This window comes from Vidua chalybeata, chromosome 10 (genome assembly GCF_026979565.1).
Source record: "Vidua chalybeata isolate OUT-0048 chromosome 10, bVidCha1 merged haplotype, whole genome shotgun sequence".
Taxonomy (NCBI): Eukaryota; Metazoa; Chordata; class Aves; order Passeriformes; family Viduidae; genus Vidua; species Vidua chalybeata.
The window spans coordinates 4,134,484-4,162,458 of NC_071539.1; the positions used below are offsets into that span (position 1 = coordinate 4,134,484).

General features: G+C 43.5%; 3 protein-coding genes across 15 annotated transcripts in view; 1 reads left to right on the forward strand and 2 right to left on the reverse strand.

Annotated features, from left to right (window-relative positions):
* MYNN (myoneurin) lies at nucleotides 1-11,798 on the forward strand. 4 transcript variants are annotated; one of them, XM_053951438.1, is made up of 9 exons: nucleotides 1-131; nucleotides 706-1,001; nucleotides 2,838-3,643; nucleotides 5,232-5,391; nucleotides 5,999-6,177; nucleotides 6,390-6,473; nucleotides 6,894-6,980; nucleotides 8,112-8,403; nucleotides 9,245-11,798. In XM_053951438.1, the coding sequence occupies exons 2-8, from the start codon at nucleotides 736-738 to the stop codon at nucleotides 8,378-8,380; spliced, it is 1,851 nt and encodes a 616-aa protein (XP_053807413.1). In that variant the 5' UTR covers nucleotides 1-131; nucleotides 706-735; the 3' UTR covers nucleotides 8,381-8,403; nucleotides 9,245-11,798. The 4 variants fall into 4 exon arrangements, with proteins under 4 accessions (XP_053807413.1, XP_053807412.1, XP_053807414.1 ...); XM_053951437.1 differs by having other exon boundaries at nucleotides 8,112-11,798; XM_053951439.1 differs by lacking the exon at nucleotides 1-131 and adding an exon at nucleotides 319-590 and having other exon boundaries at nucleotides 8,112-11,798.
* Nucleotides 10,316-23,377, reverse strand: LRRC34 (leucine rich repeat containing 34). Of its 7 annotated transcripts, none has more exons than XM_053951447.1 (12): nucleotides 22,489-23,377; nucleotides 22,028-22,149; nucleotides 21,090-21,214; nucleotides 20,867-20,931; nucleotides 20,033-20,116; nucleotides 18,923-19,051; nucleotides 17,610-17,705; nucleotides 16,087-16,241; nucleotides 15,843-15,998; nucleotides 14,649-14,775; nucleotides 14,179-14,378; nucleotides 10,316-10,397 (listed from the first exon to the last, which is right to left on the reverse strand). In XM_053951447.1, exons 2-12 carry the CDS (start codon nucleotides 22,141-22,143, stop codon nucleotides 10,322-10,324), a joined length of 1,329 nt encoding a protein of 442 aa, XP_053807422.1. In that variant the 5' UTR covers nucleotides 22,144-22,149; nucleotides 22,489-23,377; the 3' UTR covers nucleotides 10,316-10,321. The 7 variants fall into 7 exon arrangements, with proteins under 7 accessions (XP_053807422.1, XP_053807421.1, XP_053807420.1 ...); XM_053951446.1 differs by lacking the exon at nucleotides 10,316-10,397 and adding an exon at nucleotides 11,858-12,013 and having other exon boundaries at nucleotides 21,090-21,211; XM_053951445.1 differs by lacking the exon at nucleotides 10,316-10,397 and adding an exon at nucleotides 11,858-12,013.
* Nucleotides 22,137-27,975, reverse strand: part of LRRC31 (leucine rich repeat containing 31) — a 16,515-nt gene continuing 10,676 nt past the window's right edge. For 2 of the 4 annotated variants that reach the window (XM_053951442.1, XM_053951441.1), the window contains one exon: nucleotides 24,070-27,887. In XM_053951442.1, coding sequence (XP_053807417.1) covers nucleotides 27,568-27,887 — 320 coding nt within the window. In that variant the 3' untranslated portion in view covers nucleotides 24,070-27,567. Of the gene's footprint in view, nucleotides 22,150-23,621; nucleotides 23,700-24,069; nucleotides 27,888-27,975 lie in introns of those variants that run through there. The other 2 variants (XR_008432541.1, XR_008432542.1) reach the window with 2 other exon arrangements.

Genomic DNA, 27,975 nt, shown 5'->3' on the forward strand with positions numbered 1-27,975 from the left:
ACCCGTTTTACTCCGCAATTTCGCGAGCCGCCCCTGGCGCGGAGGCCGGAACTCGCGTCCCGGAAGCGGCGGCGGCGTCAGCGGGACATGGCGGCCTGAGCGCAGCGCTCAGCCCTCTGTCCCCTCCGCAGGTGCGCGGGGGCCGCGGCGCTCGGGCCGGGCGGGGCCGGGGGATGCGGGGGCCGCGGGGCCGGGCGAGGCGGGGAGGGCGCTGCGGGCTCCGTCTCGTCCCGTCCGGCGGCGGGGCCGGGCCGGGGGCGCCGCGGGGTTGCGGGTCCCGCGCCCCGGTCGCTGCGACGCGGCCCAAACCCCGGGCCCGGGGGCCGCGCCGGCACCGAGCGGGGACCGCTGCGGACCCCGGTGCCGGTGCCCGGAGCAGCCGCCCCGCGGACTGAGCGCTGGCCGGTCCGAGCCTCGGGCCGCTCCCCGGGGCCCGGGTGTGACACGGTGTGACAAGAACCGGGCTTAGCCGGGCTAATCCCGGCGGGGCCGGGAGCTCTGCCCCCGCGCTCCGCCGCTGGAAGCGCAGCGGTCCGGGTCGAGCAGCAGCCACCAGCTCGCCGTCCCTTGCTGCTGCCCGGCTGTCCTGAGTGAGCACGGGCGGGTCCGCACACTGACTGCTCTGTGATCGTTAACTCTGTTAAGGGGTAAAAAAGGTGAAATCTTGCATATAAATTGATTTTTTTTTTCCTTTTGCTTTCGCAGATCAGAAGGTGTCTGCAGCGCGTTCTCAAAATGCAGTATTCCCATCACTGTGAGCACCTGCTGGAGAGGCTGAACAAGCAGCGAGAGGCCGGATTCCTCTGCGACTGCACCGTGGTCATCGGGGAATTCCAGTTCAAAGCACACAGGAATGTGCTTGCCTCCTTCAGCGAGTATTTCGGGGCCTTTTACAGAGACGCATCTGACAACAACGTTGTCTTGGATCAGACTCAAGTGAAAGCTGATGGATTCCAAAAGCTCCTGGAATTTATTTACACAGGAAACTTAAACCTTGACAGGTAAAGGGGAATAGGGAAATAAACTTTGTGGTAAGGCAGAGCTGGATTTTTTGTAATAAGGTCTGGAGAAACAAATAGCAGTGGATGTGATCAATATTAACAACTTGAAGTTCATCTGTTTGTTTGCTTTAAAATACCCCTTGACATGTGAGTGCCAAAATAAAGGTGTGTTGTCTGATATTTCACTGATTGATAGTTTCAGTCTCCTGCTGTTTCTGTCTGCTTTGGGGGAGATTAAACATCCTGCACGATTACCAGGAGAGGGAAGGACAAGTGTGTGTCTGGGGTTGAATTACAGTAGTCCTTTTTTTCAAAAGCACACAGGAACTGTGAATGTGGTAGAGACTTAAGTCTGAGGGATGGATGAGGATAGACACGGTTTTAAGTCACATTTGTTAGAATTTGCATGATCTGTTACTTAAAATTTTATATCGCATTGCCCAAAAGAAATCACAGAAAGTGTGTTTTCCCTCATTACTGCGTTGATTTTGTGCCTTTTGTGCTGCTTCACATACAGTGAGGATGCTTTTTTCTTTGCAGTGCCTTTTTCTCAGCAAAAGAGATTTATCTCTCATGAAGGAGGTGTGGCTATTTAGAAGTACCAAGTCCAGGATTTTTACTTCTTTCTCAATGTCTGATGTCAAACTCAGGCTTAAAAACTTTTTGTTTCTGAAGTGTGTAAACTCACACTCCATAATTTAAGTACACAGATGCAGGGTGGTTTTTTTAATTAGCTACAGGCATTAATAGCAGCAGAGCTGAAGTTCGTGATTGGTGCTTTGCCAGTTACATGTGAGCAGAACTGTGCAGGGTTCCTGATGTCCACCTGGGACTGCAGCAGGAGAGTTTCTGGATTTTCTGAGCAGGTGGATCTCTGGAGGAGGAGGAAGGTGAAAGTACCAAGGAAGGTGAAAATACCATTCTTGTCCAGAGAGAACTATTTGGCTATAGATGACACCTGTCATGTTGTCCTGTGACCCTTCAGGGGCTGATGGAGCTGCTTGCAAAGTCTGTTGTCCTCAGAGGTGGTGGGTGCATGAGTGACACCAGGAGGGTACTTTGAACCCAGCACTCACACAGTACAAGGTACTGAAACAGCTGTACTCATATGGGGAGTAATTGTGGCAAGTTGTTTATTGTTAGAAATGAGGTTGTTTACCATAAATCTCTCTTTAAAGTGCTGTAAGTCCATAAATGCACTCGTGGTACATGTTGCCACCTTTTCCAGATCATATTTTTCCATCAAGGCATGTGCGGCAGAAACTGAAAAATAGAGTATAGTGGTTTAAATGAGGATTTCCTTGGTATTACTGGTTTCTGTCTGCAGCTGATACAGAATTAAGACTGTTGGCAAATTGTTTTATAAAACAAGATTAATACCTGCCATGGAAGTGCTGAGGTGAATGCACTACTAGTGAATTACCTGAGACCCTGGCCAGAAGGTTTATGAAATGGTATTTTATGTATTTTATTTTCCAGTGTTTTACCCCTTTGTGCTGTTATTTCAGAGCTGTTTGGACCAACAAGCCCATGTCAGTACCTTTCAAGTTGGCTTTTAACTTAAAATTCTACAAGAGGCATGTAACTAAAATAAAATCCCCAGTTTGAGGGTCTGCAGACCCCACTAGACACAGACCTGCAGTTCAGGAATAATTGACATTTTAGAGCCTTGTGGCACTACAGCACCGAGAAATTAAATGTTACTGTGTGTTCTCAAAGTTACATTTTCTGCCAGTATAACTCTTCTGCAGCTTCCTGTCTGTTTGTGATACAGTTGATGCAGAACAAATGTTTACTTTGTCCAGAATGTTTCATCCAAGTCTTGTTTCCTTGCAGCTGGAATGTTAAAGAGATTCACCAGGCTGCTGACTATCTCAAAGTAGAAGAAGTGGTCACTAAATGCAAGATCAAGATGGAGGACTTTGCTTTTATTGCTAATCCCTCTTCCACAGAGACATCCAGTATCACTGGGAATGTTGAAATGAACCAGCAGACCTGCCTCCTGACTCTCCGAGATTACAACAATCGGGAGGAGAAGGAAGATGCTGCTGCTGCAGAGCTGGTTCCACCACAGGCAAAGAAAGCACCTTTAGAGAAGAAATCTCCTCAACCCAAAAAGCGAAAGAAGAATTTCAGCCCCGCCAAAAGCACGGAGAATAAATCCTTACAATATCAGAACGAGGTGGCTGAGAACACGTCCTTTGAGATGTTTTTAGATGCAAATAAGCTGGCCACCCACATAACAGAGCAGGCTGCCCAGGGGAGCGATAACTCGGAGCTGCAGCTGGCAGCGGTGGTGGAGAGCGAAACGCTGGCGGCACGGGATATCCTGGCCCAGACCATGGCAGCCAAACAGAAACGGGGAAAGCCTCAGCAGAGCTGTGCCCTGAAGGAGCACTGCATGTCCAACATAGCCAGTGACAAGAGCACTTACCAGCTGGAGAGCTCGGGGGAGGAGCTGGAGCAGAAGTTCTCCAAAGCCAAGCCAGTGTGCAACACCTGTGGGAAGGTGTTCTCCGAAGCCAGCAGCCTCCGTCGGCACATGAGGATACACAAAGGGGTGAAGCCCTACGTGTGCCAGCTCTGTGGGAAGGCCTTCACCCAGTGCAATCAGTTGAAAACACATGTAAGAACTCACACAGGTAAGCCACTGGCCGTGTCTCATGGGCTGTGGAGGCCTGGGATCACACACAGCCTGGGAGGGCAGGACTAGAAAGATTCTGACTTCTTCCTCTTGAAATTTTGTCTGCTGTCGCTGGGCATGCAGGGGTAGACCTAAATAACATTAAATGTTTCAGCATTTTTCAGTACTAAATCGTAGTTTCAGTAGCTAAAGAGGACTCTGTTATTCTGAACATCTTGATTTCTGGGGAGACTTAGGAGAGCTGGCTGTCCTTCAGCTCTGTAGAGTGGTGGAGTGGCCAAAAACTACTATCAGTAGAGCATGAAAAGCGAGCTGTACTTGATACAAGAATTTCTGTTGCTTTATTTTAAACTTCAAAACATAATATATGTTTGAGAACAAGAGTAGGGAAAAAATTCAGTCTTATAACTTGTTACGTAGGGTCTTCAAAAAAAGGTAGGAGGTTGGCTGAATTACTACAACATTTAGGATTTTATTTTGTAGATGTGCAGCTGAAATGTGTGATGGTGTTATAATCTCTGCATTCAGTAGCATTACGAGGAGCTTGTGTCATATCAAATATCCAAGAGAAATCACTTAGGAGCACTTAAACATTTTAATCCAGCAGGTCTGACTTAAAATGAGCAACTAATTGGGAAGATGCAGGGGAGAAGTCCTGTGCTTGTCTTCCCATATGTTCTGTATGTTGGAAAGCTCTGAACAGAGGTCACAGTTTTTCCAGGAAGCTGTGAAAATGTAGGAAATGTTGAGGAACAGCTGCAGGAGAACACCTTGCTCTTCCTGTGACCTAGGGAGAGAGTTTCAAACTGTCAGCCAGGGTCTAAGCAAAGATTCACACACGAGGTGGAGCTTGATTGCAGGATTCAGGGACAGTGCTGGTAGGAATGCCAGCTATACTTTGTACCTCTGAGGGTATTGTCCTGGGAACTTTTGCAAGAGTGGGGTGAGAATTCCACGATGTTGGTTGCTCAATGGCATGCTAGATGTCTTTTACTTTTGAAGTTTTTGTGTACCCTATTTACTCATGAGATTTGATTGTGCACTGCTCAGAGTGGCAGAGAAAGGCATTTTTATACTTTCTAGGACTGCAGAGTTGCACAGGACCTTAGAGGAGACAATTCACCACTAAGAGGACATAAATAGTCAGAGAAGTACCTGTAACATTCTGCAGCAGACACTAATGAGAAATTAGGGAGCACTAGACTGTATGTTGAAGATCTGTTGCTGTTGGACAAGCAAGAAAAAACAGATGATTTGTTCATTTTAAATATTCAGAATGATGAACAGACATAACCAGCAAAGAGTCTGAAACTGAAGTGGCAGCATTCTTAAAATAATGTGGAGAAGCTGGCACTATTAAAAACATTATTACTTTTTTTTTTTTTTACCCAAACATAATGTGTTAAAAAATAGTCCTGTTAGCCTCTGTGTTCTAGCACGTTCCACTTCAGTGGACTGATTGCAGGATTTTCCAAGATGTTATTTGTAAGAAGTATTAGAACAGACACCTGAGCTTTGGTCAGGTCATGGATTGCAAAGCTTTCTTATGTAAATACAGAGAGCACGAGGGTGTTGTTTTTCACCAGGGGAGAAGCCATACAAGTGTGAACTATGTGAAAAAGGCTTTGCCCAGAAGTGCCAGCTGGTGTTCCACAGCCGGATGCACCATGGAGAGGAGAAGCCTTACAAATGTGATGTCTGCAACCTGCAGTTTGCAACCTCAAGCAACCTGAAGATCCATGCCAGGTAGGCACAAGTGAGATCTTGCACGTGCTTATCCTTGGGTTTATTTAAACAGAAACATTCACTCCAGTGTGAGTAAGAGTTACACATGAATGCGATTTCTACTTCTTTTCTTGTGGGACTTCTCTCACAATGCCTAACAGAATAATTGTATGGAAGTACTTGCTCATTAAGGAGGAGATTTGTGCTGGATGAATGTACAGCCTGAGTCTGGTATCCTTCCTTTAAACTACTTGTAGCACCAGAGAGGAGAGAGTTCTGTGGTGGGAAGTGAGAGAAGTTCTGACTGCCGTCTGCCTGGGGCTTTTGGCAATTTTGGCAGGAGCAGGAATGATATTCCCACGTTAGGAATCATCATCTTACATTTCAGTACCCTAAAGTGCAAAGCATGCTGAGTTCCCACGGGCATGGCCTGTGGTTCAGTTCAGCTGCCTGGGGAGCCACGGCTGTGCCGATGGCGGAGGGGCCGAGCCGCGAGTTTTGCTGGCGGGACCCGCGCGCTCGGGCCGCGCTCGGCCTGTTTGCTGTACCCCGGAGCGGTGGCAGGAGGAGCAGGGGACGGAGCCCTCCCTGCGGCCATCCCTCAGCCCCACGGGCCGTGTTGTTGCAGGAAGCACAGCGGGGAGAAGCCGTACGTGTGCGACCGCTGCGGGCAGCGCTTCGCGCAGGCCAGCACGCTGACGTACCACGTGCGGCGGCACACCGGGGAGAAGCCGTACGTCTGCGACAGCTGCGGCAAAGCCTTCGCCGTGTCCAGCTCGCTCATCACCCACTCCCGCAAACACACAGGTACGGGGCGCTGCCGGCTCCTGGAGGGGGGCACGACCCGCAAATCCACCTTGGGATTGTCATCCAGCTCCTTCCTCGTGGTGTTTTTCCTTTGATTCCAGTTTCGGGAGCATTTTGTCTCATCGGACATTATCTTTGTTTAATTTTGATTTGTTCTTAATGTGTATTCTGGTTTACGTGTTGAAATAACAACGTGCTTGTGTTTCCTTTAGGAGAGAAGCCATATATCTGTGGCATTTGTGAGAAGAGTTTTATTTCCTCTGGAGAGCTCAATAAACATTTTCGGTCCCATACAGGTCAGTTTTCAGACAAGCTGTTTCCTGCACCATAAATTATAATCTGCTTTTACTCTTTTGCCTTTAAAATACACTGTACTGGTCTGTACTTGAAAGTAGAACAGTTTCTTAACTTATGTATCTCTGGGTTAACATAATGTAAAGAAAATATTCATTAATTTTTAAAATTGCCTTCAGAATAGTATCTGTACCATAGAGTAAGTGTTGAGGTATGATCGAGGCTTTACTTAAAATGTTTGGGTCCTCTTGCTTTGTTTTAAACTATTATTCTGGAAATGATTTTATTCTAATAGAGACACAGACAAAATAAGAGTTACAAAGTTGTATTTCAAAACAGAGCATTGAAATCTGTTATCCTATGTCTCTGTAATTTTTTTTCAACATCAAGTTTATTCTCACTGCCAAACCAATTTTTTTCAGGTGAAAGACCATTTATCTGTGAAATGTGTGGAAATTCCTACACAGATATAAAAAATCTTAAGAAGCACAAAACAAAAGTTCACACAGGTGAGTTTGTTGTGCAAAGAGAGGTTAAGAAATCACATCTGCTCTTTTGTCCTCCATGCTGATAAATATTTTTGCTCATCCAAGGCTGAAATCAGAAAACCAAGGAATTTTGGATAGTAGTTGTTTTTAGGGCCAAAAGCATCTGTATCCCGCCTTGTTCAGCACTGGCTTCATATTCCTTGTCCTGTGTCCATCCTTGTGTATTGACCATAAATATCATATGGAAGAGGGAATAAATGGTGTCTGTGTACATCTGGGCTGGGAGGGAGAAGGTGAGAAAATGAGCCATGTGCAGAGACAGCATGGAATTTAGGAAAGCCCCAGTGCAGCAGGAAGCCAGTGGTGAGGGCAGGGCAGCACTGAGTGTGGAGAGGGCCTGGCAGAGCTGGAGGGGTGATCTGGGAGAGCTGCCAAGGCAGGCCAGCTCTCATGGAGAGACAGCAGGCAGCCAGGAGTGCCTCAGCACTGGAATAACAGACTGTGCAGCATGCTTTGGTAGAGGAAGGGTCAGATACCTGATGTGGCTTAGTCACAGAGCCATCCAAGAGAAGTGGCTGGCTGCGTTCCAGCAGGAAGGCAGCAAGGAGCACACTAACAGGGTTTCAATTAAAAATAGAAAGTAATTTTTGAAGTGACTGGATAAAATCCATAATGTGTCTGGCTGGAATGGAGTTAAGAAATGTTGTCTTCCAAAGAAGTTTACAGACAAATGATACTTTGTATGCTGCTGTTTCAGCTAAACCAGGATGCTTGGATGTGGCTCTGGTTCTGAGACTTTCTGGGGTGGAAAATCTGAAGGAAACTTCCATGATTACATTTTTTCCAAAGATCCTTTGTATACTGTGATGTTAAGGGTTTGTTATCTCCTGTACTAAGCCAAGTAAAGATCAGGTTGGGATGCATCATCCTTCCAGTTGTCACACTACAAGCAGCAGCAGATGTGATTCCCAGTGCTTACATTGTATTACAGCTGGCCTGGCTTTGCAGCACATGGAAGCAACAATATTCCAGCTGTCCAGGCAGCCTGTGATACACCAGGTGTAGGCTCTCATTGGAAAGGGAATTTACAGAATCCGTGCACAAGCTTCTGAACATTTCTTTCTGGGTTTTTTGTTGTTGTTGTTTCCACAGGACCTGAAACTTCCCCTGATTCTACTGCACTTGATAATTCTTTCAACGAACAAGAATCCATTCAGAGTCAGAAAAGTCCTTTATCAGAGTCCATAGATGTGAAACCCTCTGAGATGTCTTTAGCACTTCCTCTCCCCATTGGGACTGAAGACCATCAGATGCTGCTCCCTGTGACAGGGAGCCAGTCCCCTTCATCAGAAACATTACTGAGATCTGCTGTGACCGGATATTCAGAACCTCAGTTTATTTTCCTGCAGCAGTTGTACTGACAGAGCAGTGCAGAGCCATCCAGGTAGTTTGGTAGTGAACTTGGAAATGTTTGGTAAGATGAACAGAATCAAACAACCAGTTGTGCTCTCAGAGTTGGACATGTTCTTTGTTTTCCTCTGTGTAAAGACACCTGTAAGGCATTTCCATTGTGCAGTGCTGGGTTGTGCTAATCTACAATCAAATTTCTATTTGTGATTAACACTGATTTCCAGGAGATGATTCCGGCAACACACCTGCCTTAAGAATTCTCTGTTACATATGTTAATGTGCTTTTGGAGTTCTCTTCCCACGTTCCTGCTGATTTGATGTGTCACAGTGTCATTTGAGAACAAATATTTTAAGCCATAGTTGATAGTTTAGGAAGATTAACCCAGAGGTGTAGGGAGAAATCATAATTTGGATGTAATAGTTAGCCTGCACTCCAAGGGGCTAGAATGGTCCCTGATGAAGGCAGGTCAATGCTCTGCTGAGGTGCTTGCATAGATTTGCTGGCTCCCATCTTCAGCTGAAGCCTGACCAGAGGGAAAGGTTTGGGTGTTATTTTCCTGACAAGAAAAGTAAAGGAGGGTTACTTTTTGTCTGACGTGTGGCAAGTGGGAGGCTCCTAATCACATAGATACTCCTGGGTCTTCTTTCCAACAAATTGCCTTTGTTTGTTTGAAGTGAATCCAACATTGTTGTATCTTGTCTCAGATTTATTTTTCACATCCTTAAAACACCATGGGTTTGGCACAAATAGCAACAAAAGGAGAACTGGGACACACATGTTGTAGATGAGGTGAAAAGATGCAGTGATTTAATTAGTGAGGCATGAATCAGAGCTTGAAAATCCTTTTTTTTTTTTTTTTTGTTTTTTGCTGTAGTGCTGCTTCTTGTGCTAGACAGGAGGTACAAAAGAGGAGATAAATCCCGCCTTTCACTGTGAAAATAGTAAGTGAACACTACATGAGGAGGCATTAAAGAATAATACAACAAAGCAGATTGATAATCTTCCAGGCAAGGTTTTATTAGAGTTTGACTGATTTGTTTTAATTAAAGTTTTTTGTATTGCTTTACCTCTCATGTCACTTGTCCACAGTAACTGCACAAAACTGGTACCTAGCAAGGCCCAGGTAAAGACAGGCTTTATTACTAGCAACAGACACATTTAAAAAGCAACATTTTAATGTCTTGGTAGGGTCATAAAAGACTAGGTGATAATAGAAATACTTTTCTACTCCATTTTGCCAGTTTGTGCCATTAACAATTGTAAGCATTATTTATGTAATAATCAAACAGTAATGAAACAGTCATGATACTGTACCAACAATGCATTTAAAGCTATTTACTTGGTGCTAGCATTTATTTCCACCGATGCCTTGTGTCCAGATGCTGATAAATAGAAGAACATAGAAGATACCTCTGAACTGATTCCACTCTACATGGAGTAATAATTAATCTGCACCTTAATTAAACAGACTTGTGAAAAATTTCTTGAAGGATTTCATTTAAAGAGTCTGAAAATGGTCCCTTGACTCCTGAGTGTGACTGTAATTTTTTTTTCTCTTCCTACATGTTTGTAATTGTAAAGTAATAGACCTTTTGCTGCTTTGTGTTGATCATTTTAGTATGGGGCACGTCTATAACCTGCTGCTTGGTTAAATTTTATGCTTTAATATATGGTAGATTTGCTGATGAAGCCTACCATGGCCAGCAGGAGTACAGCCATGTTCAAAGGAACATCCCTACTGCAGGAATCTCTCACACTGTCCTCACTGGAGGGCCTTTGATTTCCTGCTTGTCTGTCCCACAACGCTTATGAATAGCTGATGTTCATAATGCTGGCAAATGACAAAGGATAAAGTTCTCTGGTATTTTATTTTTGGCATTTCCCTTTGTCTCTCCTCTTGTCTCTTCCAGCTTCTGTTGTTGGTGTAGCCCCTGAGGGATTCCTCAGCCTTTTAAGACTGAAGAACCACAAAATTGGGATCTTGACTGTGTGTAGCTTCTACTAAGCTTCCTCTTTGCTGTCTCTCTCTGAAAGTAGAGCAGAAATCTTGGGATAGACATAGGTTTAGTCATGAATACTGAGGAAAAAAAAACACTGTACAACTGGTAACTTGCATATTTAAACAGCTTTGGAAGACAAATTAATGACATGCTGCTGGTACCTGAGGAAAAGCAGCTCAGAATAAACATATCCAGGATAAATGACCAGGAGAGATAATAGCTCTGGAGAGAAACCTAAACAATAACTACATTCCTACATAGAAAATGCATTCCATAACAGTGTTTGTTTGGACTGGTTTTATATTTCTAAAATTATAGCTTATTACTGTATTCTTAGATTTCAGACTTTTTTAAAAAATACAGTGCTTAGATTTATACAGGATTTGTTTAGATACTTATAACAGTAACAGTTGCTTTATTAGTCATTTAGTTTTCTTTATAGACAAGAAGATATTCATTATTTTTTACAAGACAACAATTTTAACCTTTCTTAATAGAATACACAGGCTTGTAGTTTTGTCTTGGAGCAATAACTGAGTCCCCATCCGAGAATCTTGATTTTTATCCTCATCTTTCGTGAAGATATCTCAGCTGCTGAGGTATGATCTCTACCAACTGTATTCATTTACTAGAATATAGATTTAAAATAAATAAATATATATAAATATATATATATATTTGTAGGTGTGTTCAGGCTGTAGGTCTGAACCTACACCTGTACCTTTTGCCAATAGATGCATGGAAATCAGCTGCACATGTAAGTCCTAGGCTTAAGGATTCTGGGTTCATTTTGAAGTACAAGGCTTATAACAGTATTGGTAATTTCTGTAAGGGATTATAAGGATTATAAGGGAGAGCATGGAATGTTTCTAGGCATGTGTCCTTGCAAAAGAGAAGAAGGAATTTCAATAATTCTATGAAGAGTAATACAAAGAATATGACATGTTTTGTCACACTGCTGTTTCAGTCAATTTTGCACTGAAGCTGGTGCAAGTTTTGCCTGAATAGCTTATCTGCATCTCTGAATCTCTGAATTGACTGTTTGATGGTGAGAATAGCTCCTTGTATCACATTTACTTCTAAATTAGTGCCTCTAAGTGGGCACAAAGCATGACAACCTTTCTGAAATCATGTGCTACAAAACAATTGTCAAGTACAGACACGTCCCACATGAAGGATTTTAGGACTGTGATCCAGGAGAGGCTCAATAAGCCTTGCAGAACTAAGTTCAGATAAGGACTAATAACTGATTTTTTTGGTTAAATTATTTTTAAAGTATCTGCCATGTATATACAATTTTTCCTCTGTTATTTGTATATACCTCAACTCTCAATTTTATAATTCCCTGGGAAGGGAGGGAGTTGTACATATTTAGCCTGAAGTGTTTTATGTTAGACTTTAATAAACTTGTTTTATAATTTTCCCTCACCTCGTGTCTCCTGTTTATAACTACAAGGGGTAGCAACAAAAGCAGGAGGGAACCAGTCAGACACAGCCCCTGTCACCACCCTGGCACGAGGACCATGGGGGCCCCTGGAGCTCACAGGAGGATTTGGGGGACCTGTCACTTGCCTTCATTTGCCTCCCCTCTAAAACTGGGGGAGAAATGCTGCCTTTCAGCAAGGTACAGCGAGGTCCAAAAGCTGAAAAAAATGGTTTTCAGCGCTGGATTATGTTTGCTTTAGCTTCTGAATAACTCAGAAGAACATGGCAAAAATAATCTAGCCTATGTAAATTCTCTCATTCCAAAAAACACAAGATACATCTTCTAAGAATTTCAAGGTCAGAGGAAGGAAGAAATAAGTCTCTGGCATGGGCTTCTTTAAGCAATACAGGTTTTGCACAAATAAATGTTTTAGTTTGCAGGAAGCTGTTTATACAGAATTTGGTAAGAATTACTCTGCAGCCCTTTCTTACAAAGGAATATCAAAGCAAACTGTAACACATGAGCTGTTTTTATGGATATTGTCAGTAATGAGGAGGGCTTTATGGGCTGAACAACCTGCTGTTAAACAAGAGTTCAGATAGAGTGCAAATACTTCAAACACATACGCCACCACTTTTAGATGCCATTTTACCTGATACATTTTGACTGTGATATTGTTGCCATCTTATCACATCACTAAAACCAAAATACTGCTGTTGGTAGAGTTGGGTACCTGTTACCACCTCAGATTAATAAATGTCATTCATGCAAGTAAATTAAGACTTAATTTGAGCAATGAAATTAGACTTCATATAGAGAAAGATACATGTTAAAAAATACCAGTATGAGTCTTGTAGTGGTATTCATAGCAAGAAATTCTGTCACCAGTGTGACAGTACTGACACTATCAGAGTGTCACCTGCAATGATCCAGAGCAGCAGCACTCAGAAAAGTACCAGCACAGGCTTATCAAATGATTTCAAAATTTAGGAATGCTCACAGCAGATTCTTCTCAAACCACCATGTTTGGTGTATCCCCAACTTTAGTTCTCGTTGCTGCTCCTGCTGAACAAGAGTTAAAATACAATCTCCTCTCTAGGGCTGGATGTTCACAGGGTGATGTATGGACTTTGTGCTCAACACAGTGACTGCAGGCTGGGAGGGCCCTGTGCAGGTGTGCAGAACAAACATTCCTGCTCTGGGCTTATCCCTAAGGATATGCCCGAGTAATTTGTGTTTGGGGGTGGGAGCAATGAAAAAAAAAAAAAAAAACAACAAACCAACCAAACAACAATCAACAACAAACCTCCACCAGCTCTCACAACTGCCCTGGTCATTTCAGCTGGGGAAGAGGTGCCCAAATGTCTTCCAGTTCCTACACTACCACAGTGATAATACAGAGTCAGAGCAGCAGCAGTTACACTGCTGCTTCCCAGCTAGTTTTACTTTCTTACATTCTTCCCCTCATGCTTTTGCTCTTGTACATACAGTCACAGATCATTCTGGTACTTTATGCTAATATTTAACAGGCACATTTAGAGGGGCAGAGGATTGCATTAATGAAAGGCTTGGAGCAAACCCCTGCTGTCCTGTTTGTTGACTTTTCCTGTTCAGAACATAAATTAAGTCACTTCTGCAGGAATGAGAAGAGTGAATGGAAAACGGAAACCAGCAGAGTGATTCCCAAATTTGCACAAACCATTAAACAATGTTTACCATTACATGCATATGTTGTCTTACTCGTGTGTAGGAATTGCCACAAGGCTACAATGATACAAATGTTTTTAGGCAGTTCTCATGAGATGAGAAGAAATGATAGCATCAGATTTGGTGGTGGTTTCTATTTGTAGTATAAGAAACAAGTACATGCTACAATTTAATCAAAATTCCATGTATATCCCTGGGTTCACCAGCTTTAAATTCTTGCATGGCTGTGGCTTAATGCTTAAGTTCACTTAACTTGATTTTTAAAAAGTCACTACTGGAAGAAGATCAAAAGGATGCAATTGCTAAGGAAAAGGAAAGAGTTCATGGAGAACAGTGCTAACAAATGGATTTACCCAAAGCTCTCAGTATCAGCAGGAATCTGACTTTGCAGGATACCTGATCTCCTGCCCAGCAGCAGTCCTGGGTGTTGCCTCTGCTCTGCCTGGCTACAAACCTTTCCATAGTTACAGACTTAATAGATGGAGCATGATTTAGCAACAAATTTTGAGGTCATTTGTTTGATATTTTCTCTCTGTTGCCATTTCAAGCAGGTGTAGATTCTTCCTAGACTCAAACCCCCAAAGAAACAACATGCAGCAAGTGTGATACTGATAGAACCTATTTTACTAGAAACCAGGTAGGGAAAGCTCAGGCTGCCCACAAATACTTGCTCACAAATACTCGGAGACAGGCACGATCTCCAGGCTGGCGTTGGCGGCGCCGGGGGCCACGGCGGCGCAGCGCGGGCTCCAGTAGCGGTGCTTGGCCAGCCCGTGGGACTGCTCTGCCAGGAGAACCTCCCCATCCACCTCGTAGGGAGCCACGTCTGTGCAGCCCGGCTGCAGGCGGCCCACCGCCATCAGCTCCGAGAATGCCTGCAGTGAGGGAAACCGGGGATTTAACACGCGGTACTTCCTCTGCACTGCGGTGAAGGCTCTGCAAGGCAACACACGGCACTCGGTCCCTTCAGTGTGCTGATCTCCAGGGAGTCTCATCCCAGCACCACCATTTTATAAACACAATAAAAAGCCCAAATAAATCAGGTGTCTTGTTCACTAATTGCTGTAGTCTTCCCAACAACAGAAAGACAAATTAGAACGAGCAAACCCCAGCCTTCTCAGATGAGTTCAGAACCAAACACTTACCACACAGGTGCTTCTATCAATTTTGTTCCCCCAGATGTAAATATGGGAAAGTGTCATGTTGGAATGCATTGCCTGTGCAAGAGCTACAAGTCCTTTGCCAGTGATATTGTTGCTTACAATGGACAACCTAGAAGACAGAGAAAATGTATGCCAAACCATAGAATTCCCATCTCTTAGTTAAAACTAAGAATTTAACTATGATTTAGTCTTATTGTTGTATTTAATATGTATATAGAACTTTTTTATTTGTAATATAATAATTTATTTGTATCAAAGCCAGTCCTACTCTAATATCTTTTTCAGGTTGCCAAAGGCAGTTGGCCTCTGGACTTGTTCCATTTCTCAAAGCACTTTCCAGACTCTTGCAGCCAGGTTGCTCACTACTGCGTTCTTCAGTGTCACTGACTTTGCTGCATGGTGGCCAGGTCTCATCTCTACTCTGCTTTGAAGCCCAAGTCTTGGCATTTATCCAGGCTAAGCTTTGATCTTTGTGGAGTGGCAGTTATTTTTATATTAGAGAACCTGCAAGGCCTTCAGAGGCACCTCGCAGCCGCCACCTCCTCAGTCTGCTACTTAAAACTAATGGCTTCAGGTAACACCTTTGATCAGCTTTTATGTCCTGGCGGCGGGGGTTTAACGCGGCTGCAAAAGACACCCTGATGGAGAGATTACAGCTCTTCTGGGTTCACCCGGAAGCGAACTTAAACAGAGGATTTTCTTAAGTGTTGAAGATCAGAACCAACAAATATAGTGCTTTATCCCAGCGTGGAATCTGATTATCTCAAAATTCTGGAGGCCTACAGCTCTTGTTTTCGTTTGCGCGCCACAGGGACCTGCGCTTCAAAGGCACAGAAAGAGCGAAGAGATCAGTGGCCTCACCCTGCACCCTCTCAGAGGGACTGAAAGCTGTGAGAGCTCTGAGCAGACCTGGGGCTCACCTCCAGCACCCCAGGGTGTCTCACAGGTCTTGCAGCAGTTCACACGGCAGCAGACACCGATGCTTAGTAAAGAAATCCCACCCGATCTCTCACAGGTTTTTTTTCCCCAAGAAGGAAAAATTGCCTAAAACATTTGGAACTTCCTGACTTTCCTGTTTTGATCAACACGAAGACACAGAGCTGAGATGCCATTTCAGCCACTGCAAAGTGCAGGTTTCTTACCTGCAGGCTCTGGGGAAGCTGTGTAAATACTTACGCCTGCAGAGTCCTGTTCCGCGTTGCCAAGGCCTCGCTCAGGTAAATGGCTCCAACATCTTCTATTCGGTTTGCACTGAGATCCAGGATCTCCAGGGTTTGGTTCCTTTTTAGTAGCTCTCCCAAAAACTCCACACCATCATAGATTATGTTATTACTGAAAGAGAGATGCACATTTTAATTTTTTTTTTTTTTGAGTTGCTAAGAAAACTAATTTCTAATGTGCCACATTTAATCACTCTCACCAGCTAAGGTCAAGGTATCTCAGGCTGGAGTTTTCATACAGGGCCTCACACAGTCGCTTTACACCAAAGTTTTTCATTTCATGCTTGCCCAAATGTAGTTCCACAAGAGAAGAATTACTCCTCAACATCCGAGCTATATGAACTGTGGCCTCTTCCTAGAAACATACACTCAATTTTATTAAGCTGGACTTTAGGATAAGATACAGCTGTGCCTCAGTAGAAGAGAGTTATGCAACTAACTGCAAGGTCTGGTCATCAGTAGTGTTCTGTTTTGTATATCGTATAAAAATAACCACAAAACAATATGTTATGATAAAGCTAAAAATGAAGAGAAAAAAAGAGAAGAAAAATACTATAGGGATATTTGCAGTTTTACAATACTGTCTATATCACTGCAAATATTAGTGAAGCATCAACATTTAATTATGTCTAATCAGTTTCCCTCCCTGATATTGCTCTTAAAAACTGAATGTTTGAGTCAATCTTTGCTAACATTTGAAAGTATTTTGTAATGATGCTAATTATGTCATACAAGAATGAATTGGTCAAAGTTTTTATTTGATCTTGGAGATCTTTTTCAGCCTTAAAGGTTCTGTTAATTGTATGCAAAAGAAACAGGACTTCTATGGGAAAAAAATGTGTCCTGCCACTCTAAGGCAAAGAAGTTTGTTCAAAGTTTAGTCCTGTTTAGTTAAGAAATTAACTGAGTGAATACTGTGAGTCAAAAATAAAGGGAAAACACAGAAGCCTCAGAAAATGATAGAGCTGAAGGTAGAAACAATGACAAATAGAGTCTCTGACAGGTCCAGATCAGGTCCTTACTGTTAGCAATAGCAGTAGCTTAAATTGACTTCTAGAGCTGGGATTAGTCAGATCAAGCCCAGCCTTAGAACAGAAACTAAATCTGTTCAAACTGTTAAATTTACCTTTGGGAATTGAGGAGGGTCTGGCTTTCATGACAGTTTAATTTTGTTATCCTGCCATCAGGGAAACACTGATCCTGTCTCAGACACCTGAGAACTGCTGCCAGACAGGTGACTCCACCTCTACCCAGCTCTGCAGCAGCACCAGCCATGCACAGAGACAGCAAAACCACTCAGCCCAGAGAATGTGGGAATTGCTGCAGTGTCTTTCTTCCTTAGGCTCAGGTAAACAACATCCTTTGTGCTCCCCCTCGTTTCCTGCTACATAGCATGGCTCTCTCAGTCTGTGGGTCAGTGCAGGAAACTCCACATTCTTACAGCAAAAGGAATACTTGTTTCTCCAACACCAGCCCCTCTCCATTAGCCCATTTTTAAAATAAATGTACCAACAAAGAAATTTTAAAAAAATTAACCTTCTAGTTAAACAGGTGCAGTCAGTGACTGCACAAAACTTGTTACAGAAAAATAATATTCCTGCAACCATTTTCTCCAGTTTGTAAGGAATGCCAGAGAGCTGTGTAGTTCAGATGTCCATAAATACATCAGTACTGACTTGACTTATGCCCTCTCTCTGAGCTGACTCCACAGTTACTCACACACCTGTTGGCTGGGTAGCAAAGGACGATTTAGGTTTATGGCTTTGAGTGATTTGTTCTGTGTCAGGGCTATGGCCGTTGCTATCAGACACTGCAGGCCCTGGAAATGAAAATAAACTCTTTAGAGAAACCTGTTCAAGCTACCAAATTGCCATTATTATTATTTCTGCCTTCATCTACTCTGGAGATAGAGAGGTGGGACTACAGCAGGCAACTGCTTACAGACACATAACAGATTTTCTGATAATACCAATGCCAACTGCCTATGGAATAGCAGAGTGAAATTGGACTAAGTAGTACAAATGACCTGGCAACTCAGAAAATAAAAAGCAAGAATAATGGATCTGAAAAATACTTGTCCATTCAATTGATCCTATATTTTGATTTCCCTGATTTTATGAGGCAAAATCAGCTTATGTGTGTTCCCCTAATATTTATCCACCAGGTAAATTCATACTTAGTATGAATCGGGCAAATTTAGATTTTTTAAAAAATATCCTTCTAATTTGCCCTCTATTTTATATTTATGCTACTTTTCAAGTAGGCTGGTCTGTACCAAAGCCATCTCATTTAAAACCAACTCTATCAACTCCCTACCAAGCACACACATACCAAGCTTTTGAATAAATCCCACACTGCCTACACTTCCCTTATTCATGTATTCATAACACCTTCACACTTTCTAAGGGGTATTTCTCCTTCTGGCTCAGAAGCAAATTCTGAATTTCCAGAAGACAAATGTAGGTTTTTAAAAGCAATCCACAACCTCCTTATCTCCCTGTGCAATGTGTAGGAAGTCTCAGTGCCCAGCTCTAGGAGGAACCACATTGTCCAAGAGTAAATTTGGTGCTTTTCTACTCAATTCAGCACTGCTGTGCTTATGTCCTTTATGGGTCAAGCTCTGAGAGGAGCAGCAGAGCTATGGGATGAGTGACTTTCAGGGGTTGCAGCACTGCTAACTTCAGAAGGAAAAGATTCTCCAGGGAATGAGAAGTCCATTCTTCAAAATGAATTACACAGGACTTAGCTCAACAGAAAGGAACAGCAGAAAAAACCCTCAGAAAATGTGCAAGCCAAGCACTTGAATTCCTAGGGAGACACGGTGGCTCTAAAATATCCCCAGTTCTGTCTTCACAGGTGCTTTATGCAATGTGCCTTTCCAAGCACACATTGCAATATTATATATTCTGTTACCTCTGGCTGTCACAAAATCAATGACAACAGATGGCATTTCCCCCTAATTAAGCCCTGCAGGACCCTTGTAATACCCTTGAAAGACTTATGTCTTACTGCTGATAATTCTACTGGGTTACTCACCACATCACAGTCTCCAAGATCCAACTTCTCTAAGGCTGAGTTAATTTTTAGCATTGAAGCAAAGAACATCCCACCTTGGTTTCCTATTTTGTTTCCAGTCATTCTCAGGTGCACAAGACTTTGATTGCTCTAGACAAAATTTTTAAAAATATATATTCCATTAAGATGGCCTGGAAAACAACACTGTCCTGTTTTTTTCATGTGAATTCTGCTGGTTATCACACAGAGACAAAACAACCTTCCAGAAGAATTGTGTCTAAGTGATAACACTGGCTCAGTTCTTGGCTCAGGCTCCCCTCAGTGGCACCAAATATGAGAGTCTGCAAGCAAAACTCTTCTATTTGAAAACTTTTCTTTCTCGAATTTCATCACACTCATAAAAATAATCCAGGCAAATATTTCTGCCTAAATTGGCATCTGAGATGCAAATTGCCTTAATACTAATTTAAATCTGGTAAGCCTTGTATGAGCCCAGCATTGTACATCTACTGCACAGCCTTAGTGTTTTGGGAGCCTGTCAGATTTAGTTGAAATCAGTTCAGGGTTCAAAGACTGTGAAGGAGGAAGAAAGAGCTCATGTGAGTCTCCTTTCACAAACACAACAAATCTTACACACAAGCCTCATTTCCTTGGGAAACCACATTAAAAATAACAAACTTGGGTTTGTGGTGCTGCTGTAAGGCAAAGTTTTGATGTCTCAGACATCTTGAATCAATACAAATATTGATGTCAAAGTGCAGGCAAATTTAATTTAATTTTTGGGGGAAAAAAGGGGGAAAAATGATGGCATTATACATCCTGTAGCATAGCATTTTTCACACAGAAAAACCCAGCTGCAATAGTTGTGCTTTTTATAGACAATTATGTCTTTTTATAGATAATGAAGTGTTAATGGCAGCACAGTGCAACTTTCTCTTGTGTGAAATCTGATTTCTGAAGTGTGCCTTGGGAAACCAGGCAATCCCTGTGACACAGCAACATGCTGAATGGAGCAAAGACAGAGGCTCCTTTCAGCCAGCTCTGATGTTGGCAGCACAGCCAGTGCTGGTCATCAAAAGCAAAAAGATCAAAGGAGATGCCATTGCCTCAGTCTCCCAGGGAAATACTCACATGGAGCACTCCTGCTATCAGCTCTGCCCCACTTGTGCCAATGTCATTGAACATCAGGTTCAGATAGTGCAGAGTGGAGTTTTCCTTGGGAGCAAACAAAGCAGGAATCAATGAGAGGTTTTTTTTGGGTTTTTTTTTTCCCCAAAACACGTCTGTATTTTCCAAAAAAGGAGATACACATACAAAACTCTGCCCTTCACATCATTTCAGGCAGTTGATGAGCTGGGGAAGTAGTTAAAGAATGCCAAATTATGTCAGGAGATGAGGGCAAGGCATAAAACCTGTCATGGGGAGGGCCCTCAGGGGCCTGAGGAACCACCCAGGAGCCCTGTGCATGAGGCAGGTGGTCAAGCTCAGATGCACAAATTCAGGCATTTTGTGAACCTAACAGTGCCCCTCAAATTCTGGGAACACAGGCACAGGGTGATAACCCACTCTTTTCCACCTCTATCCCAGTGCTTACAATGACAAAAAGGCTGCATTAAAATTCCCTATATTTAAGCCTATAAAAAGGTGAACAGAGATTATAAAATAGCTGAAACAAAGGCCCTGGCACACTTGACACAACTTTGTTGAATTGAACTGTGAGCCTAAAAGCCCCATAGTTTATTCCATCATTCTTTTCTCAGGACACTGCAGCCAAATATCCAAAGGCCTTCTACCAGAAATAAAAATCTCCACAGAGAATACAATCTGAGGTTCTAGTAGGATGGATTGGGATGTGATAGTCAAAGTTATTGGAATTTTGCCAAACATCTCATTCTTGTCCCCAATATAAATATTACTATAGACAAATAAATTACATGTTGCTGAAAGATAAACATCTCTTGGCACCTGGAGGAATGTTGCCATGGTCTTTGCTCCAGCATCAGTCAATAAATTATAGGCAAGATCCAAACCTGAAAAAGATGAAGAATAAGGAACGTGACAAATGCATATCTGCATTGAACTGATCTCTGAACAAAAAGAAACAAAGATGAACTAAGGCTGAAATCAAGACTGATGATGCTTCCTTGTATTAGCACAGCAATGTCAAACACACAGGGAAAAATCTTACCTGTGACAAAGGCAGCTTGGCCTAAGACAGAGACAAGAACTCCAAGATCATCATCTGTAACTCTCGGCACAGGCACCAGATGATTATTTCCAGCTAATTTTAATGTGATTCCTTTTGTACTTCTGCTGTAACATAAAAATGTAAGCACGTGGGGAGAAGTAAAATGATAGAGAGAAATGAACTCTCTCTCCAGATCAGAGGTGTGGCCACGCCTGCCCTCACTGGAGCTCTTGCACTGGTGATGTGATCCAGTGCCTTTCTGAAGGCACTGCTCATGCTTGTACTGAAAGCAGGAATAGCCAAGATGAAGGGAAGGTAGATGGAGGTAAAGATTATCTCAGAGGTTACCTCATCTTCTTTTTCCTTGCTCTCTTTCCTTTATTTACTTTATCCTGCCCTCAGGATCAAAACCTAACACAAACCAATTCATTTTCTCAGTTTTTTCCCCCCAAAGGACAAATAACTTTGATCACAGCACTGTTCATGAGAAGAAGCAGTACCCAGACCCTTAATGAGAGAGAATTTGGGTGGTTAATAACTTGGCAGGATTCAGAGACAACTCAGGGAAGCATGAGCAGCTAGAAGGTTACTGGATGCAGCTGAGGCTTTTTAAACAGGAGTGAGACACAAAGAAGGGAGTTAGGATGACTAAACACTGAGTTTGGCTTCTTTAGGGGACAGAAAGGCACCGTCCTGTACATTTTTCACTGTTTTTGATTTCATTGCTTGTAAAGCTGCCCAGAAAGGATATATAGCTACAAACTTCTGCCAAGATGATGTCAAGATGAGTCAAACCAGAACTTCAACAGTAAATGTTAAATTTGATTTGTGTTTAAGCCTGAAACTGCATGAACTTTCTCATTTTTCAGTTCCTCATCCTGCTACCCCGTTTAAAGCTTTCAGAAGCATCTGAAACACCCCGTTTGTTATTTTCTTACATTTCATCATTTTTATCAGCTTCTTGAAGCACACGAGCAATGAAGGGGTTTTCAGGCTGGCTCAGATTTTGACAGGCCTCCACATAATGCAGGTGAAGATCTGGAAGAACCGACATGATGCGCTGGAAAACAAAACCAAGTGTTATTGTATCATTTTGGCAGCCTAGCAACCAGGAAGGATCTGCATAGCAATACAAATGGGCTCGGTCTGGAAAGGGTTACAGATCGTGGCTTGGAGTAACCGATCCAGGAAAAGCATGAGGAAAACGGTGGGTGTGTTTTTGATGTGCTGTAGTTGGTTAGAGCACCGTGCTAATTATACCAAGGTGGGCCATTCACATCAGAGTTGAACTTGATTATTCATCTTCCAGCTCAGCATATTCTGTAATAAAGTCAGAGATAAAAGTATCTGAGCTAGCAGAGAAGTGATCCCTGTGGCAGCTGAGCCCCACAGGCCTTACCTGAGCGATGCCCACCTCTCCCCTGTCCTCAGCTCAGCCTGCGGCGACCGGCCCGCGGTGACTTCGGTAACGGAGCCCGTTCCCAGGGAGGGTGTCCCGAGAAGAATGTCCCGGAGCCCGTTCCTAGGGAGGTGTCCCCGAGCCCGTTCCCAGGGAGGGTGTCCCAGGCCCGTTCCCAGGGAGAATGGCCCGGGCCCGTTCCCAAGGAGGGTGTCCCGGGCCCGTTCCCAGGGAGAATGGCCCGGGCCCGTTCCCAAGGAGGGTGTCCCGAGCCCGTTCCCAGGGAGAATGTCCCGAGCCCGTTCCCAAGGAGAATGGCCCGGGCCCGTTCCCAGGGAGGGTGGCCCGGGCCCGCAGCAGGAGGGAGCGGGCGGGGGTTGCCAGGAGCCCCCCGGGGTCCCTCCCCTGTGCGGGGCTGAGCCCCCGGTGCTGCCCAGACCCTGCGGGCGGGGCAGGGCAGGTTCCTCGCCGCACCCCAGAGCACGGAGTTGGTCTGCGAGGAGCCTTTGCAAAGCTGTCCATGGTTACACGGATCAGCTGCTCCTTCAAAGATTCCTGTGCTGGCCCTTTCCAGCAAACAAATCCCTCTGGTGATTTCACCGCTGCCCTCCTGGGCAGGAGGGGGTGGGCTCCATTTTCCTGCACTGCAGCACTGCCAGGAGCTGTCTGTGCTGGGTCTGTCTCGTAATCTCCTGCACAAACTTCCCCCGGGTTTGAAGAATCTCCCTGACACGAGAGGGCTCAGACTGTCTGGACAGCCGGGAGGAGATCCCACACCAGCTCTGCTGCTGGCCCTCCCTGTCCCGTGTTTATGCAAGGAACACCACCTTACACACTGCACCTGCATCCTCCACCAGGCTAATCAGCGTCAGGACGCTAGATCTGAGTGAAAAACGCTTTGATGCTATTCCTAAAGGAATGTGCACAATGAAAAATGTATTTGTTCCTTTGTTTTACTTTTTACTGATACTTCCTTTTTGCATAATCCAAGTTCTCCTATGCAACCAAGTGTCACTTTTCCCTACCACAGTGAGAAGGGACATTGCCCTGGTGCACACCTGAGCCTGGGTTCCTCATTATTTCTGGCATCTCAGAATTCAGGGAGGAAAAAGCAAGAATGTGGAAACACTGACCTTTGTGTTGAATCATAAAGATTGAATCCTGACTGGAGGGATTGCTGCATTTTTTCGCATCTTTTTTTCCTGTGTACACTGGAAAATAAGAGCTGCATTTGCATAAAATCAATATGTCACAAAGTGAGCAAAGGGCAATTTTAAAATGCCCTTTGAAAAATTAATTGTTAATGTCTTTAAATCTCTGAACATTTGATGTTCATTTGATAAGGAACAAATATGCACCCTTGGGCTATGGTAAGTGTAACAGTATTCATAGACATCCTTATTTTGGGGCTTAGAATACACTTTCCTTTTTGCTTAATGCAATGCTTTTTTTTTTTCCCAAGGATTTTTTTCCACTGCAGTTTTCTTCTTGAAGGTTACATTTACAGAAGTAGTAATTCATGCAAAAGACTCACTTTCAGATTTCATTAATTTAAATTGCTCTCTGCTGCACTGTGCATACAAAGGAAATGAAGAAGCAGATTAATGTTTCTGCTGAGAAATAAAATTAAACCCATAAGAAATCTTTCCAGCACAGGAAACAACATAGATATCTTTGCCAAAATTTCCACCATACTGTGAGGTATAATGTGACATTAATGAGCAGAATTTTCTGTGTTCATCTATCAACAGTAATGCAGCTCCACAGTATTTTTTAGGAGATTTTTTTTCTCTAAAAACAAAATTCCAAAGATTACTATTTAATTGACATAATATATCTTTTTAATGACTGTGTCTAGATACCTGTGGAGGTGAAGGAACTGAAAATTTTAAATGCCTTAGCCTTTCTGAAAATAAATTCAGTATCTTTCCAAAGGAGATCTTTCTTCTGGAGTCATTAGAAAGATTACAGATGGGACAAGATAAAGGAATTAAATGTCTGCCAGAAGACATAAGTAAATTGCAGGCAGGAACAATAGAACAATGTTCTGCTGCTACAGGGAACATTGTTCTGCTGCTACAGGGAAATGCCATGGACTTCATCTGCTCCCAAATGCAGAATTGGAGGGACTCTTAATCTCTTTTGGTACATGGTGCAGCATCAGGCCAGAAATGTCAGAACAGGAATGATATCAAAGCTCAGCATTTAAAACTCCTGTTGTCTATCTGTGCTTAGTAATGATCCCAACAACATCACAGTTTATAAACCTTATTTATGCACTTTACCTCCAGAAATGATCAGTACCTTGTTTGGAAATGTGGAGTAGGATTCCAGACAGGCCACACACTTCTACCAGGACCTGCATTGCCATCCTGTCTTACAGAGGTGTAAAAAAGCTGTTTGAAAGTATCTCCACACTCTCCACACTTGTGCAAAACTGTTCACTGATGTTTTGACAATCTGTGGTTACAGCACTTTGAACGACTGCAAGCTGTCACTTCCTTAGTGGTACTGCTCATCTCTGACATGGCTTGGGGACAGTTTGGGATGTGTCTGTGTATGGCAGGCTTATTTGAAAGCAGTGGGTCTGCAGGATGCAATTTCTGCCATGATTCTGGTTCTGACACATCATAACACCTTTGTTATTAAAAAGAACCACGACAAACATAATATTGCTATAATTCTTGCATGTCAAATTTATGTGCAACTCTGTCTTTTCACAGCATTTGACAGGCAGACAGCTGTTTGTCCTAGACACAATGTCCTTGTCTAGTTTTTATTCTGTATTGCTCAGCTACCCTTTAAGGCCCTGAGTTTCTTTTGCAGTGTACACAGGGCACCAAGCTGGACTGAGGCCAGCCACTGTGCAGGTTCAAAACGCAGAGTGGGTGGGAGCAGAGCCCTTTGTTTAGTTCAACTGGCTGGTCAGAACTGCAGTCCTGCTCTCCCTCCCCTTGCCTCAGGGAAGGTGGTGCATCCTGAGGGAGCTGATGAGGAACCAGAGTTCCATCTCCAGGTAGTGCTCTCTGAGTCTGCATCCAGGGCATGGAACTCATTTCTGTTTAGCTCTTGATTGATACTGAAATCTCATTAACATGCTCATTGGCAGGAGGGAGCTGGGACTGCAGCAAAGTGGGACAGCTCTGTTCAGATTTTCCATTTCACTGGGTAACTGAGGCTGTTTTGATTGTTTGGAAATGTCTAATGAAATTTTTTCACCCTAAGTGAAAGCAAAGAGGAACAGAGAGAAGGATGAATCAGAAACTGCCAAGGAGGAAATAACTGGAAGAGAGATTTCTGAGCAGACTGGCAGATTGACAAGACATTTAGTAGAGGTGATAAAAGGAACAAAAGCTTTTTAGTGGCACAATTGGCATGACAGAATAATAAGAAGGCAAAGGATTGAGCAGGGGAAAGTTTGCCAGCAGTGGGTCTATCCTGGGCTCTGGAGCTGAGAATGAGGAATCCAGCTATGAAAGAACAAGAAACCCCAACACTGAATTTGAGTTCAGTTAGGAAGACCTCAACAGAAAGTGGACAATAAAGGTAAACTGGAGAGAGAGGTTCAAGTGGGAAAGGATTAATTCAGAGAAATTCTCACAGAACAGATAAAATATCAATTTCCCAATTGGATCAAAGGTGGATTTGAGGAGGAAAGTGAAGACAAGTGATAAAGAGAACAGGTTGGTGTGATGCTGTTAAACAGACATGATGTTTTTTCCTCTTTAGAACAACTGACCTGGCTTAAGTCACTGCTTGAACATCTCTCTTGTTAGCCCTAAATGAAGCAGGGGCTCTTTGCTTTATTTCAGAGGTTTAGGATCCCACACAGCAATTCCCTGCTGCCCCTGACTGAGAAATGTGCATTCAACTCACATTTCTCAAATCTGGGGGAGCCAAGTGCACTTTTCAAGTGGAACTGAAAGTGGAACTTTCAGGAATTTACAGGAAGTCCAGGTGACTCTTACATGAAATCATGGATTAAATGATCAATATGTATCAGCACAGTCAGCTTCTGGTTATAGCCCTGAACAGGAAAAAGCTGATGTTGGAAGGGTCTCATGGACTGACAGCTGAATATTGATCAGCATCTGCCAGGGAGAACTTGCTGAGGGGGGCCTTAGCAAGTTAGAAAGGTGCCACTGAATGATCCTGTTGTGCCACTCCTCCAGGAGACTGCTGCAGCATGTAGAGATGCTCAGAGCTAATTGAGCAGTACTTTATCCCCCAAGCTGCCTCAGGATTTCTCTAAGACTCCTCACTCAGTGGGCAGATCTAATATCTTTACTTCCTAAAATACCTTACCAATGAATAATCCCACTGCAGTCCTGCAGCTCACGTGTGGGTTAACATGCTCCATGACACAAGTGACTGTGCCAGAATTTGGCACTTATTGATTGCTCTGTAACCAAAATTCTTGTTGAAGTAGCAGGACATATCTCTGATTTAATGTACCATAGCTTTTTCCTTGCCCCGAGACTTGCAAAGACACCAATTAAGAGTTTCTTACCTTGATTTTATGCTGATTCTCTTCACAAGAGTCATCTACACTATGAGATGGCATCAAGAACCAGAGCAGAGGCAGACCAGCTCCTTCTGTGTTCTCCTTCCTGGACTAATCTATAATGTTGAGTTGTTGGGATGGATGCCACATCTCCCACTTATGATTTAATTAATTCACAAAGAGGCAAAAGTTTGAGGGGAGCAGAAACTAAAATTTAAAACATGGAGTTTTCAAGTATTTTCACATTAGAGGTATTTTCTGAGGCCACATTCACACTGCCCACCCACCTGCATCAACACAAACCCAGCCCCTCCCTCTGACCCCAGCATTGCTCTGTGGGCAGTGGCCTTGCCAATATTCACAACATGAAGATTGAGTAGTGTAAGCGTGGCCCAGAGATCTGAAAGGACATTATGAAATGGAATGATCAATGTTGCAGAAGGTGAAATAACAGTTTTCAATAACTGTGAAACTATTTCAAGAGATTATTAAAAACTGCAGTCTTCTAAGTCAGACACGTAATGCTTGCTTCATGTGCTGCTCCCAAAAGGCCTTTCAGACACCTCCAACCTTCATCAACAGTCAAAACGAATGTTTCTTTTGTTGTCTTGATTAAAGCCTTCCATTTGCTTCCTCTGGGACTCTGAAAGGGCCCATCTTTGCATGGCCAGCTCTGCCAAGGCTGGCAGCTGTGTCAGTGCTGCCAACAACTCCCCGAACCATGGCCCGCAGTCCCGGCAGGACGACGGCCGGAGGCTCACATCCAGCTCTGAGAGCTCCTTGAATGCTCCTAAACCTTGGCAGAAAACAGCCCAGCCTTCATCAGAGATGTTGTTGTTATAACTCAAATCCAGCTTCTGCAATCTGGCTAAATGGCCATCTTGCCTCAGGGATGCTGCAAGAGATGACAGACACAAGCACAATTAATAAATCCTGGTAACTGCTTTAAAAGCTTCTCAGAAAAGAGAATGCTATTTTAATAC